Source organism: Apteryx mantelli, chromosome 1 (assembly GCF_036417845.1).
Source record: "Apteryx mantelli isolate bAptMan1 chromosome 1, bAptMan1.hap1, whole genome shotgun sequence".
Taxonomy (NCBI): Eukaryota; Metazoa; Chordata; class Aves; order Apterygiformes; family Apterygidae; genus Apteryx; species Apteryx mantelli.
The window spans coordinates 18,413,938-18,426,590 of record NC_089978.1 but is presented as its reverse complement, the minus strand read 5'-3'; the positions used below and the strand labels follow the sequence as shown (position 1 = coordinate 18,426,590).

Sequence of the window (12,653 nt, the reverse complement as noted above, 5' to 3'; positions counted from 1 at the left end):
TTTATCTGCCGCTCCTGCATAGTAGCGGAAAGGCCCAAAGCAGGACCGAGGATCTTTGAAGACCCGAAAAGCAGCAGGTTCCTTTGTAAGCAGAGACAACCCTGCACACCGTTAGCTCGTGCCCAGACCAAACATCGCAGAAGGAAACCAGGCGGCCGAGGGCCCGGGGGCATCGCCCGGCGAGGCCGAGCCGATCAGCCCGTTAACTCCCAGCAGCCGGCTCCGGCTGCTCGCGGGGCGGGGCGCAGCAGCACAGCCTGCGCTCCTCTTTTAACAGCCACCAATAACGGTCACACGCCACCGCATGCGGGGACAGAGGCCCCGCTCCTCCCGCAGCTTTCCTCCTGTTACCGTTTCCCCACCCCATACTAGCCCCCGGGAACGGGGGGCTACGGCGGGCACCCCCACCAGGGCCTGGGCCGGGGAAAGGCCGAAAGCGCCCGCAGAGCCACCACCGCCGCCGCCTCAAGACAAAGCGGCCGGCCCCGCCCTGCACCCGCGGCCCCATCAGGCGCCGCAGTAGCCCCACCAGCTCCCCGCCTCCGGAAGCTCTTTGAAGGGAGAAGGCGGGCCTTGCTGGGTCTAGCCAATCACCGTCAGGCTTCGGGCGGACAAGCAGCAGCTGTAGCCAACGGTGGCGGAAGGTGCGCGCGGCAGAAGTCCCGTTGCGAAGGAAGCTGCGGGGCTCGAAGCTTACTTGGGGGGTTCCGGCCCACCTGGGCGAGTCAGGGCGGTGAAGGAGGCGGGGGCGGGAGGGAAATGACAGTCCCGCCCCGCCAATAGGCGTGCGGAGAGGACTGACAGGCAGGCGGCTGGCCCAATGGGAGCGCGGCGGCCGCTACAGGGCAGGCGACTCGGAGGGGAGTTGGGCGCAGGTGAGTACTTCGCGCTGCTCCCCGGGGACCGAGCGCGGGGGGGGGGGGCGCCCCTCCCCCCGCCCCATCCCTGGTGGGCTGCGCCCCGCGGGGGCGCAGCCGGCCCGCCGCCACCCGGCCCCTTCGTGGGGGCCACATGGGCCCCAGCGCCCGCCGCCCCGGGAGCGCTGTGAGGGCGGCGGGGCCGCGGCGCCGCCGCCGCCTCCGCAGCGCCCTCCGTGCCCCCGGGAGCGGCGCGAGGCGGCGCCTCGTGGCGGCCGTGCCGGCCCTCGGCTCCGTGCTGGGCCGCCGCTGCCCCGCGGCCTGCCGGCGCCGGGGACTGCCGAGGGGCGCCGGCCCGCGCCTCCCGGCCGGGCCACGAACTCTGAGCTCCGGCCCTCGGCGCGGGCGCCCTGGCGCCGACCGCGGCTGCGCTCGCCTTTCTTTGTCGCCTGCGTGAGCCCGAGCGGAGCGGGCGGCGCCGGGCCTGGCCTCGCTGCCGCCCGGAGGAGCGGTTTCCCGCTGCGGGCGGGGAGCGGCCACATGGCCATCAGTGTGCCGGGAAGCGCCGCCCGCGACCGGCGTTCAGCAGCCCGCGTCCAGGCTGCTTCCCGTCCCGGTGCCTGCCGCCTGCCTCCCGCTGCTCTCAGCGGGCGCTGCGGTCTGGTTGCATGCGCATAGCAGCACCCATATCCTCCTCGGCCTACAGCCTTTGTTAGTGCTGAAACACAGCGTGTTCCCAGGCAACGTAGCCATCCATCGTGAATCGTACAGGCCCTGCGCTTGTGTGATCGCACAAAGGCCTCAGAATCTCAGATACTATTTTAGAAATGCAGGTTGCCAGTCTTCCTGATGTAAAGCTTATTTCTTCAACCGTCACCTTTAAAAGTGGAAAAAGCCAGAAAACATGGACTGCCATATTAAAAAAAAAAAAAAATCCTGAAGGATAGTCCAGGCTTAATACTAACCAATTCTGCTTCAATCCTGGTGAAAGTCTTTATTGTTGGGTAGTTTTTTGTTCTGTTTTTTTGTTTGTTTGTTTTTTGGTGGTGGTGTTTTTTTTAATGCTTCATTCCAGCCAGTGCTCACACAGTAGTATATTGTGAGCTAAGGAGACAGAAGCCATAGGGGGCAGAATGTGGATGCCTCTGCCATTAAGTACTTTAAAATTATTCTATCTGTGTTTGTTTCATGTATTTTGGGAGAGTTCCATACAGTTTTGCAATACTCGTCTTATTTCAACATTGACAATATGTTTCTTTAGTACAGAGATGAGGATTTTCCCAGCCATATATAGGGTGGGAGAGCCTGGGACAATTCTGTCTAACTTGTAGCTTCTTGTTACGCTCTTTCCTGGAAGCCTCTTGAAAACTTTACACTATCACATGATCAGAATCGTTTCTATTTTTCTAGCTAGCACTTTGCATTTCTACCCAAACTGCACAAATGTGCATTTGCATCTATCATGCAGAAGTGCTTTGCCATGCGATGGGTACATGGTTAATCATGTAATGGGAGCTGTTTGCATCCTCTGTTAAATCCCTAGCGATTCCTCTCTCACATGATCACACTGCAGTTATTCCGTGTGAGGAGACTGAGAGTTTGGTCACATATCAGAAGTACTCTTGGTCATACACTTGAGGAGGATTTTTTTGCTTGCAGATGCCCTTTGCCTTCATAGTGGTCTAAGTGGCTTGATCTGAGTGAAAACTTTTTTTTTCCCCACCTCTGCTCTTATCTCCACATCCTTTTTCCAAGGGGATTGCCCTTTTTCCCAAGTTGGTTCACTCAACAAGCCTTATTTGCTGTGGAATCCTCTACCAAAGACACTAAAATATAGACCAGTTACAGTACTGATTTCCAAAGACTGTAATATTGTTTACGATTATTTCCAAATGTGGGAACTTAATATCTTAGACTTTATATCAAAGCAAAATTTATACATGCTCTATGTCATGCCTTTGTAAATTATGCCTTTCAAATTGGTGGCTGATATATTTTTTACTGTAGCTGTCTAGAACATGTACCAATCCTGGCTTGTTACCATTTTTGTTCCTTAAATATTTTGGGCACATGACATTTCATTTTTCTGCATTAAAAAGTAATTTCCCAGAGAGCAACTAGCAACATCAGAAACAAGAATATTCCAAACCTCGGCTTTAGTTAGATAATATTGCTTTCTATTTAATACATTAAAAAGGTAAATAATCCCACAGTGGGGTCGATCCAACTGTGGAAGTGAATATACTGTTAAGAAAATTTATTAACACCCACTTAGATTAATAAGAAGGAAAATGTCTTTAATGGGTCGATATGTTTTCACAGAAGAAAGACCAGTGGAAAAAGTAAGATGTACTTCTCATGACTACTAGCTTCTACTTTATTTTTAAAAATAGGTAGATAAGGCTTGCTGGAGTTTTGCTTACAAATTTAAGGGCTTGTTTTAGACATGCTCAAGAAAAAAAAAAGTCTAAAAGAAAATTTTGCATAGTAAGGGCAATGAATGCCAAGAGTTTCCAAGTTAGGTATTGCAGTGCTTAAAGGTTGGTCATTTGCTTGACTTGTGGAATAAAATCCAAAACTGAAGATTAGGCACTTCATTTCCACAGTGGATGGGGAGATCAGACAGGTGGTTCAGAACACTTGTGATCTGTGCAAGGAGCCAGGAGGTTGACCCACAGGATAGCTGGACATGGTGCATCATAACTCGTAACCTTCTCTGCAGCCAAGATGAGAGGTTAGTGTCTTCCACATTTCTGCAGAATTACAGTTAGAAAATAATGTTGATGAAAAATTGATGTGAAGACCTAATCTTTTTTTGCCTGTGATTGTGCCTGCTCTCCCCTGCTGTGCTAGCACTGAGAAATTTTGTAAGAGCAGAAGTAAAGAGAGATGCCATATCAGTCTCTAAAATCCTGCGATTTCCCTGCCACTGGGAATGACCATTGCTGTGTTGATCCCAACCAGGGCTAAGTAAAGAGTTCGTGCAGTATACATCTTGAGATGAAAGCAGCTTTATTCAGGTAAAGCCTGATATTTAGGTACCCTAAGAGATATATCCAGTTCCCAAATACTTTGATAAATCTGACCCTTTGCCCCATATTCGGCAAAGTACTTAAATGTTCACTTAAGAACATGCTTAAAAATCAAGCATGTGTAATTCTGCTGATTTCAGTAAGTAGGACTCGACCTGAGGCAGAGGTCCAATGTTTTGGTAGTGACATGTCCAAAATTAATTATTTTGAAAACTATGCTGTATGTAGGAATCCTATATAATTCTTTTTACCTAGAAGACAAACTCAAAATTGATACCTCTGAATATTTCTCACACTCACACACAGACCCTGAAATCGGACAGATGCAAATGTTCTGTGTGTTGGAAGAATTGTTACTAAGGCCATCATGTAGCTATATGAACTCAGTGTGATCACTTTGAACTTAACTTGAAACTAATAATAATTTGATAGCATTTAACTGTGTCTCCAAGCATGTGTATTTCTCCAGTTCTAGTGATTTAAATGGTTTTTAATCAGTGTAAAAGAGGATACATGTCTATCTATCAGTCACTGTTAATAAGGCAGTTACTCTGGATGCTTCCCAAAGCAGTCTCAATTCGTTAACTCCAGTCAGTGCACTGGTAACTTTACTGAAAGATTAAGCTGCTCGATGACTTTTTAAAAGTTGAAAAAATTTAACAAGCTGAACTTAGAATTTGATAGATAGCTCAAGAAATTCAGTTGCTGTAATAACAGAAGAAAAGCAGTGACACTGTAATTTGGGTTAGAAAAGCAACAGCAAGCCCCAAATAAATTGATTTTCTTCCAGACTGAAGTAAATATTATGCTGCCTAGTATCTTTTCAGGATAAGCTCATAATAAGGAAGGCTAAGGGAGAAGCTTAAAGATCAGATAAAAGGTCTCAGAAAAATTTTATCTAATACCAGCAGATATAATGCTGTGTTGTGGCTATAAATCTGACTTTTTTTTTAAAACTGCAACATTTTTTATTATTACTGGTCATGTCAAGCTAAGTGTCTGTGTTAAAAACAAAACAGTAGGTGATGCTATTTTTTAAATTCTTCTCTTTCCTTAAAATAGATTGGTATTTTGTTTTCAGAAGGGCAGGAGGTTTATGCATCCGAAACAGTAACATGTAGTTTCGAACTTGAGTTTGAAGATTGAAAATTGTTGGGTAACTACATGGTAGCACTGTATTGTAGTCTATGTAGATACATGCTTATGTTCTGTGAAATTGGTTTCTTCTTGGGGCTGGCTTTTGCATATTTGCTAGGTAGCAAGCATCGGAAGTAAGTGAATTTACAGTAGGGGGCAATAGGGCAATATTTTAATCAGGAAAAATAGGGAAATGGTTTTTTAAAGGCAGTATTTTATAAAATATTTGATGCCATTCTGCTTAGATGCTGGAGTGCAAAAGTATGTTATTTGATATGGAAAACTTTGTAAGGGAACAGGATGGAAAGCAATGTCTACCGTACAAAATGGAGAGCTTTTGTGTAATGTGCTGATGTATAAGTTTTAACCAACCTTAGGAAAATAACAGGAGGAAAAAAAAAGTTAGCAACATGAACAGCCTGGATAGGTTGGGGAAAAAAGCATTTGTTATTTAATGATTAAGTCCATTAGTCATTAGTCAATAGTAATCAAATATATAATTTGTGAGACATATGCTTCACGTGGACAAAAAATCATGTTGGATTAAATAGTGAAGAATCATAACAGCTTGAAACTGTAAATACTGTATTGATTAATAGTGAAACATTGGCCTCCTTGGTTTAAAGCCTTTTTCTAACAGTGGTGGGTAACAAGTGTTTCAAAAGAAGATTCAAAACAAATCTGAAGGTGGACTTCTACTAAGCAATCTGATTAAGAACATTTCAGTCTCTCTTTTTTTCTTTTGCAATGCAGTACATGATGTATTAATCACTGCATTAATATTCCCATATGTTTCTCTCACTCAAACTTTCCACTGTCTCTGTAGGGTTGTTCACTGTTTGTCAAGTGTATTATGAAGTTTAGCTTTCCCTACAGGATCAGCTACTGCAGAAGGTAGAGGACTGGCTTAGCTTTCAAGCTGTGATCACATCTGACATGGGTTGAGGTTGTGCAGTGAGAGATGGATGAAGGAGGGCTTTAACATTGGCATGTAATGACTTATTCCTAAATCTATTTCCCATTAAAACACCTCTGATGTGTGGCATTGTTTGAATATGTACTACTAGTTGTTTTCTGTCATTCAGCAGAATTGTTACACTTTTTCTTTTGTGATTAAAGTAAATCAGAAGTGCATCTAAAACTTCAATCTTTCCTATCAATCTACTTTAAAAAAAAATAGAAATAGCTTTAAAAAGCATCTAAGAAATTTCAGTCACTTAAACATTTTATGTTTCTGAACTAATGATATAACAATTTTAGCTTTTTTGGGAAATGATTCAACATTCAAACTGAGATGTGTATGTCCAATTTTAGCCTTAAGCGGATCTTGACTGGCAAAACTGTAAGAGCCAAAGGAAAATAGCCATATTTTTATTATGGAAATATCAACTCAACCTTAACGGTTTGTGACACGGATATATTAATGGATTTATAATTCATATGAGATTAGAGAAGCTCATCTATAGCTACTTTATATTCAGAATTTAACAAAATTGTTTTCTTCTATTGGATGAATGATCAGTTGAGAATATGCATTCTTTAACTGGTTGAATTAGGAGTCAAGTTCATTAAATAAAAATATACACTGCATATCTTTGAGATTTATATTGTTTGCTCTTTTTCTCTTAGGAAGTCTGACAAATAGAAAATACTACCAAGTGAAGAGAAAATTTACTTCACAAGAACTGAGTGAACTACTTTAATTGCTTTTAAAATTTTATTTGTATTAATAGCTGATTAGTGTCAGAACATTTTTTTAAATCTGTTGTGGTAAAATTATTAGCTTAAAGCTGGAAAAAATGAAACAATTAAAAAGAAAAAGAAAAAGCAATTTTAGTGTTCAGGAAACGCAAACTCTCCTTAAGGAAATCAGAAAAAGGAAAGAAGTACTCTTTTCCAAGCAACTTAATACAACAATTAATGAGATGAAACGGAAAGCTTGGGAGGAAATAGCAGAATGTGTGAATGCTGTAGGTGAAGGAGAGCAAAGAACAGGGACAGAAGTGAAAAGACGGTACCTTGATTGGAGAGCACTCATGAAGAGAAAACGTCTGAACGCAAACATCAAAGTAGTAGGTGCTGGGTTTCACTTTCCTTCATCTGATTTAGATGACTCTCTCAATGAAGATATGGATGAGAAAATGGGATTTGCAAATGAATGTAGTTTTGAATGGCAAAATATCACTGACTTCAGAGAAGCAGGTGGATCTTTAACAGAAATCAAAGTAGAAGAGGAAGAGGAGGATCCACAGAGTTTTGAAGTAAGTGATTAGGAGACACTAGCTGTATTCACTATGGCCTTTACACTTCAGCATGGGGCTTTTTGCTGTCCTTCTCGATAGCATGTTTCTGTTTTTGTCTGAATGTGTGAATTAAAGAATCTATAGAAATAAGTATGTATCAGAGAGATGGCATTCAGATCCAGCAGCTTGCTGTTATGTGTATGGTCTTGGATGTTGGTTGTTAAATTAATACCACACAACTTTGAATATGTATTTGCACATATATTTTCCAATTCTGTGTGCCATAGAGAGGAATTAGTGCAGTCAGTAGGATGAAGATACACATGTATTGAAGGAAAGGGTGGTTATTTTAGTATTCAGGCTGTCTGTATGGATGAACAGAGGAGAGAAATAAATGCACCTTTTCACAAATGAAAATATTTGTAACATGGAGATACAGAAAGATGGAATGTTGTTTGCATTTCTTAAAATGAACCCACTGGAGATGAAATTGTAACCTGAATAAGTCAGCCAGCCATTCCTCTCTGACAGTATTTTATTGTTAATTCTGACAAGCAGCTATGAAACCTGCAGACAAAGGTTAGTGCTATTGGTACTACTGTGACTGTCCTGGGTGAGGCAGCCAGCTGGAATGAAATTGAATGTTATGGTAGTTTTGGTCTGCCTCTACAAATATATACTGCTTGTTTCAAAAATTGGTACATAAACCTTTTTTTTTTCTTTTTTTTTATTTGGGAGCAAATCCTATCTCTGCTCATTTGGGATGAGTACTGGAATGTTGGTTGTACTTATCAACGTAAGCTGTTTAATGCTAGTGAGACTCCTGTCTCACCACTGCTGAAGAAATGTGTCTATTTTCTCTAATACTGGAGGACTGGCAGTGGATCTCATTGTCTTAGGATTTTCTGAACCCATATCTTCCTCAGTTTGTTTTTCCTTCGTACCATACTCAGTGGGACATGATGATCCCTTATGTACTATGAGTTTATAGCCCATAAGGGCTGTAATTCTGCATGAGTTGTTACAGTCCATCAAGAACAATGGTGCTAGCCCCTAAGTTGCCTGTGTCATAAATGGTTTTGAAAAGAACATCAATACAAAATTGGTTTAACAAGTCCTGTTTATGGATCAATTAATGCAATCTGAAAGGAACATGCAAAATAAGTCAGATGAATTCAAATATAGAACGATGTTAAATGTTTTTAGAAATGGAATCCTTATCTTAATGAAGGCTGGGTTAATTTACATAATGAAATAGCCTGCAGATCCAGCTGCTTTGATAAATGATTGGTCACAACAAATCCTTAGTGGTTCACAGAACTGTCATGGAGCTATATGAAAAATTAGAACAATGCATGCTTTTAAATCCAGTTTTCTTTCAGTGGCTCTGTATAATTTATAGTATCTATCATACATTGTTTTGTTTAAAGATAAAATTATGCAAAAGAAAAACTGTGTTCTTCCCTATACTTTTTTTACATGTCCACTGAAGAACTGGTTTTACTTTTAGTTACCAAATAATAACTTGTAAATCTGACATATTTCTCTGCCTGTAAAATAGCATAAAACAGTCTTTGGATCTAGCATAGTTATTCCACAGAATGTAAGAAAACAATTCTGAATTAATTTTTAAGATGGTTTAAAAAAAACAAAAACAGAATACCTGCTGTTTTCATTGAGGTTGGTTGTAACAGATTTATTATGGTCTAGAGACTTGAATATAATTTTCGCATATTGCATTCCTCTCTGCAGTTTCCTATTGAGGAAGAAGAAGAAATTTTGTCATCAGTTTTGCCAGATTCAAAAAAGGAAAATGACCTACCAGATTTCACTCACATTGAAGAGTTTGGAAATCTAAGCTCTGCTCAAGCTAGGCTAGTCTACGAAGATTCTCACTTGCTTATAAATCTAGAGAAGCAGAAGGTAGAGCTGGAGAAACAGCGACTAGACATTGAAGCTGAAAGGCTGCAGGTGGAAAAGGAGCGCCTGCAAATAGAAAAAGAACGGTTACGGCATGTTGACTTGGAGCATGAGAGACTTCAACTTGAGAAGGAGCGACTTCAGATTGAGCGAGAGAAACTGAGGCTAGCGACTCTGCATGCTGAAAAACCTGCCCTAGAAAATGATCTGGCTCAAATAGAGAAACCAGTCATGCAGCCTCTGGATCTAGAAACTGAAAAGTTAAAACTTGAGAAAGAACGTTTGCAGTTAGAGAAAGAGAGGTTGCAATTCTTAAAGTTTGAGTCAGAGAAGCTGCAGATTGAGAAGGAACGCTTGCAAGTGGAGAAGGAACGTCTTAGAATTCAGAGAGAGGGTCACTTGCAGTGAACTTCTTAATTTAAGCATAAAATTAGTGTTTTGATGTTTGTAAAATAGAGGTAGTTCTTTTCTTAATACTGAAACTGTCCTAGAAGCTTAATGTTCTTCTGTCCAGAATTGAATGTTGATGTTAAACTTTTAAAAATGGAATAGTGCTCAATAAGTCAGTGTGCCTACATAAATGGAGCTTATGTATGAAATTGCTTTTCCGTATATCAGAGCAAAATGTTATGTTCACTTGTCTTCAGTATTGTATTGTATAGTTTGGTGTCCTCTTCCCACAGACACATTGAAAATCAAGGCTTTTTTTTTTTTTTTTAACTGCAATAACAGTAATTTCCTAAAATTATAGGAACCACAAAATAAATCAGCATATGTTGTGAGGGCATGGTGCTGAAGATAGCCCACATAGTAAATATGTATAATTTAAACTGAACACAATAACACAGAGCTATGATGTGATTGGTTTATTATACTTAATTCCCCCCTTTCAGAGTTTTCTGTCCCCACAATTGAAAGAGGAGTTCAGGAATTATCTAAGAGTTAGTGAAGTACAGGTTATGCAGTGGTGTCTACTGTTGTTCCATGACCTGAACTGAGTAGGAGTGCAGAAGATAGTGTACTCCTTCCATTTGCATGAAGTATTCATACTAGACAAAGCTGCACATCGATAATACCTACTATAAGCTGGACTGTTGGACATACCAGGTCATTAATAATGAGTAATAAAAATAATAGAGTATTTTACATTTGGATTACCTGTCTGAATATAGCACAGAGACTTAGTAGCAGGAAGTAATTGCTGTCGGATCAATCTGTGATGACCCCTGAAGTAAATTGCTAGACCTGGTTTGTTCCTTGAAAGACAGTAGCTCATGATGGGAGTCTTGTGTCACACTGAAGGAAGGGAAGAAAGGCCCTTCCTTATCTTGGTAATTTAGGTTTGCCTGCCAGAGCCCTCCTAAAAGGACTTGCCCTGAGTTAGTTTCACAAAGTTGAAAAGAATAAGCAATTTATTAAAGCAACAGATACAACAGGTTTGGAATTGCCACTGATAAATGCACTTGCTGCAACAAATTTTCTTTCTTTGAGCTCAAACTAACAATTCAGTGCTTTCAATAATAATATATTTCCCCAGGTAACCTCCGACGTTGCCGGAGGTGCAAATCTTACCAAAGAGGTGTCCTTGTTTGGGGGAGGAAAGAAGGAGCCTTGCTCGTCAGCAATCTCCAGTGAACAGTTCGGGGGTTCAGTTTTCTTCCCTTCCAAAAACTTTAGTGGGCTGTCCTCTCTTTTATAGTTGCTGAAGGTGGGATGTGGAAGCGTGGCAGTCATACTTCATGGCTAGATTGCCATTTGTGTGGTTGTTGTGGGGTACGCCCCCCCCATTTACATATTCTTATGCAGTGAAGGGCATGTTTTTTAATATGATAATCAGGGATAATGAGGCTGGGGGCACTACAGGTCAACATTTAGTCTGTGATCAGCAAATTTTTTGGTATGCAACCCTATGCAATCAGGGGCGGACCGTGATACCTTCATATTGCTCCCTCCTCTGCCATGCAACCGGATAAAACTTTCTGGCCTTCACCAGCTAGTTTGTTACTCATGTTGCAAAAGGGTGGTATGTTTTGTCTGCCAGGTACTGTTTCTCCTTTGTGCCCCGCTCCTTTCCTCCCGAACTCTCTCCTGACTCCACATCTTGGGAGTGAAGTCAAAGGCAGAGCTCATGTTAAGGAACACTGAGCTTCTTCCTCTTGATGTTAGTTCTGCCTGGCCAGGACTAAGATCATCTCAATAAGGCAGCATAAAGAAGCTTGAATGGTTGACACCATACGGTATGTGTTAAATTAAGTAAACAGAAATGATCACTGCTGAAGGCTGTCAGTTTTTTTCATAAGTGATGTATTTATTTAAAATAATAATAAAGAACAAGGAAACTTTCTATGATTTCATATACATATCTGTTTAAATCCCAACTGAGCCAAACTTTAGATTTCTCATCTTTCTATGAACAGCTAGCTTTTGGTAACTCCATTTGAAGACTATCAGAATACTAAATCTGAGTATATGTTGAGTGACTTACATGGATTCTTGTGCAAGTAAATATATTTATACCACTACAGGATTACTTTTATTCTGCAAAGAAAATGTTATTTTTTTATTACTGAAACAAGTGTGCTTCTATAGTGGAAATAAATTTGACTACTACAACCCAAAATTGCTCCTGAGATGATGTTTCTTCAGGGAGAAAACCAAAGGGCTACACATATAGAGGAACCTGGATATTCCACATTGCAACAGCCCAAAGTTGCTAGTGCCTATTTTCCCTGTGTAGTAAACTGGAGAGACAAGGCACCTCAAAATAGGATTCAGAACAACCAGTACTTGAGAAAGGAGAAGAGAAGGAGACAAACCAGCTGGATAGAAATGCCCTAGAGGGAACTGGATCTGAAATTCTTTTTTTTTTTCCCCCTCAAAGTGACTACCTTATATCTGTCAAACACATTTACACCAGAAGTAGCTTTCTCTATCAAAGTCATTCTCTTTATTTGGAGAAATGACTTATCTTTCCCTTTCAAAACATGGAAGAGACGATTCAGAATGTTTGATGTGATTGCCTAATGCATAGAGATACTGGAATTTGCCCAGATACTAACATGGATTTCATAATTGCCTTATCCTGAGGTGACCCACTTTCTAGAAAACTATTCTGAGTGCCCAACTATGGGTGAGCAGGACTGACTGGGTGTCAATGTAACCTGGAATGCAAGAGTTAGTGACCAGAAGGACCAGGTCAGGCCAGAGAATGCTTCTGTAGTCCTTTGCGTACAAAATACTTGTCTGGGAAGGAGGTGTGGAGCCTGGCTCCTGTTCTGAGAGGCAGTTATGCTGCTAGTTTACACCAGCACCTCTTTCTTCATCTTTTATTTCAGTTGAAGGACTTAACCATTAGGATAAAGGCTCGCATCTTACATTGGGCATAATGGAAATTATGCTCTAAGAACATTGAAGATTTGGAAAAAAAAAATACTCAGCTAAGATAAATCTGAAAGATTTGTTTT

General features: G+C 41.4%; 1 protein-coding gene across 2 annotated transcripts; it reads left to right on the top strand.

Annotated features, from left to right (window-relative positions):
• Positions 1 to 835: 835 nt before the first annotated feature.
• On the top strand, positions 836 to 11,531 carry MSANTD4 (Myb/SANT DNA binding domain containing 4 with coiled-coils). 2 transcript variants are annotated; one of them, XM_013953558.2, is made up of 4 exons: positions 836 to 875; positions 3,464 to 3,591; positions 6,656 to 7,287; positions 9,022 to 11,531. In XM_013953558.2, exons 3-4 carry the CDS (start codon positions 6,826 to 6,828, stop codon positions 9,595 to 9,597), a joined length of 1,038 nt encoding a protein of 345 aa, XP_013809012.1. In that variant the 5' UTR covers positions 836 to 875; positions 3,464 to 3,591; positions 6,656 to 6,825; the 3' UTR covers positions 9,598 to 11,531. The 2 variants fall into 2 exon arrangements, with proteins under 2 accessions (XP_013809012.1, XP_067145972.1); XM_067289871.1 differs by lacking the exon at positions 3,464 to 3,591 and having other exon boundaries at positions 865 to 875.
• Positions 11,532 to 12,653: the final 1,122 nt, after the last annotated feature.

Excerpts from the sequence above, each read along its gene's own strand:
- MSANTD4 (XM_013953558.2), top strand. The coding sequence starts at position 6,826 with ATGAAACAATTAAAAAGAAAAAGAAAAAGCAATTTTAGTGTTCAGGAA. Across the intron at positions 7,288-9,021 it reads AGGATCCACAGAGTTTTGAA|TTTCCTATTGAGGAAGAAGA; the intron begins GTAAGTGATTAG and ends TCCTCTCTGCAG.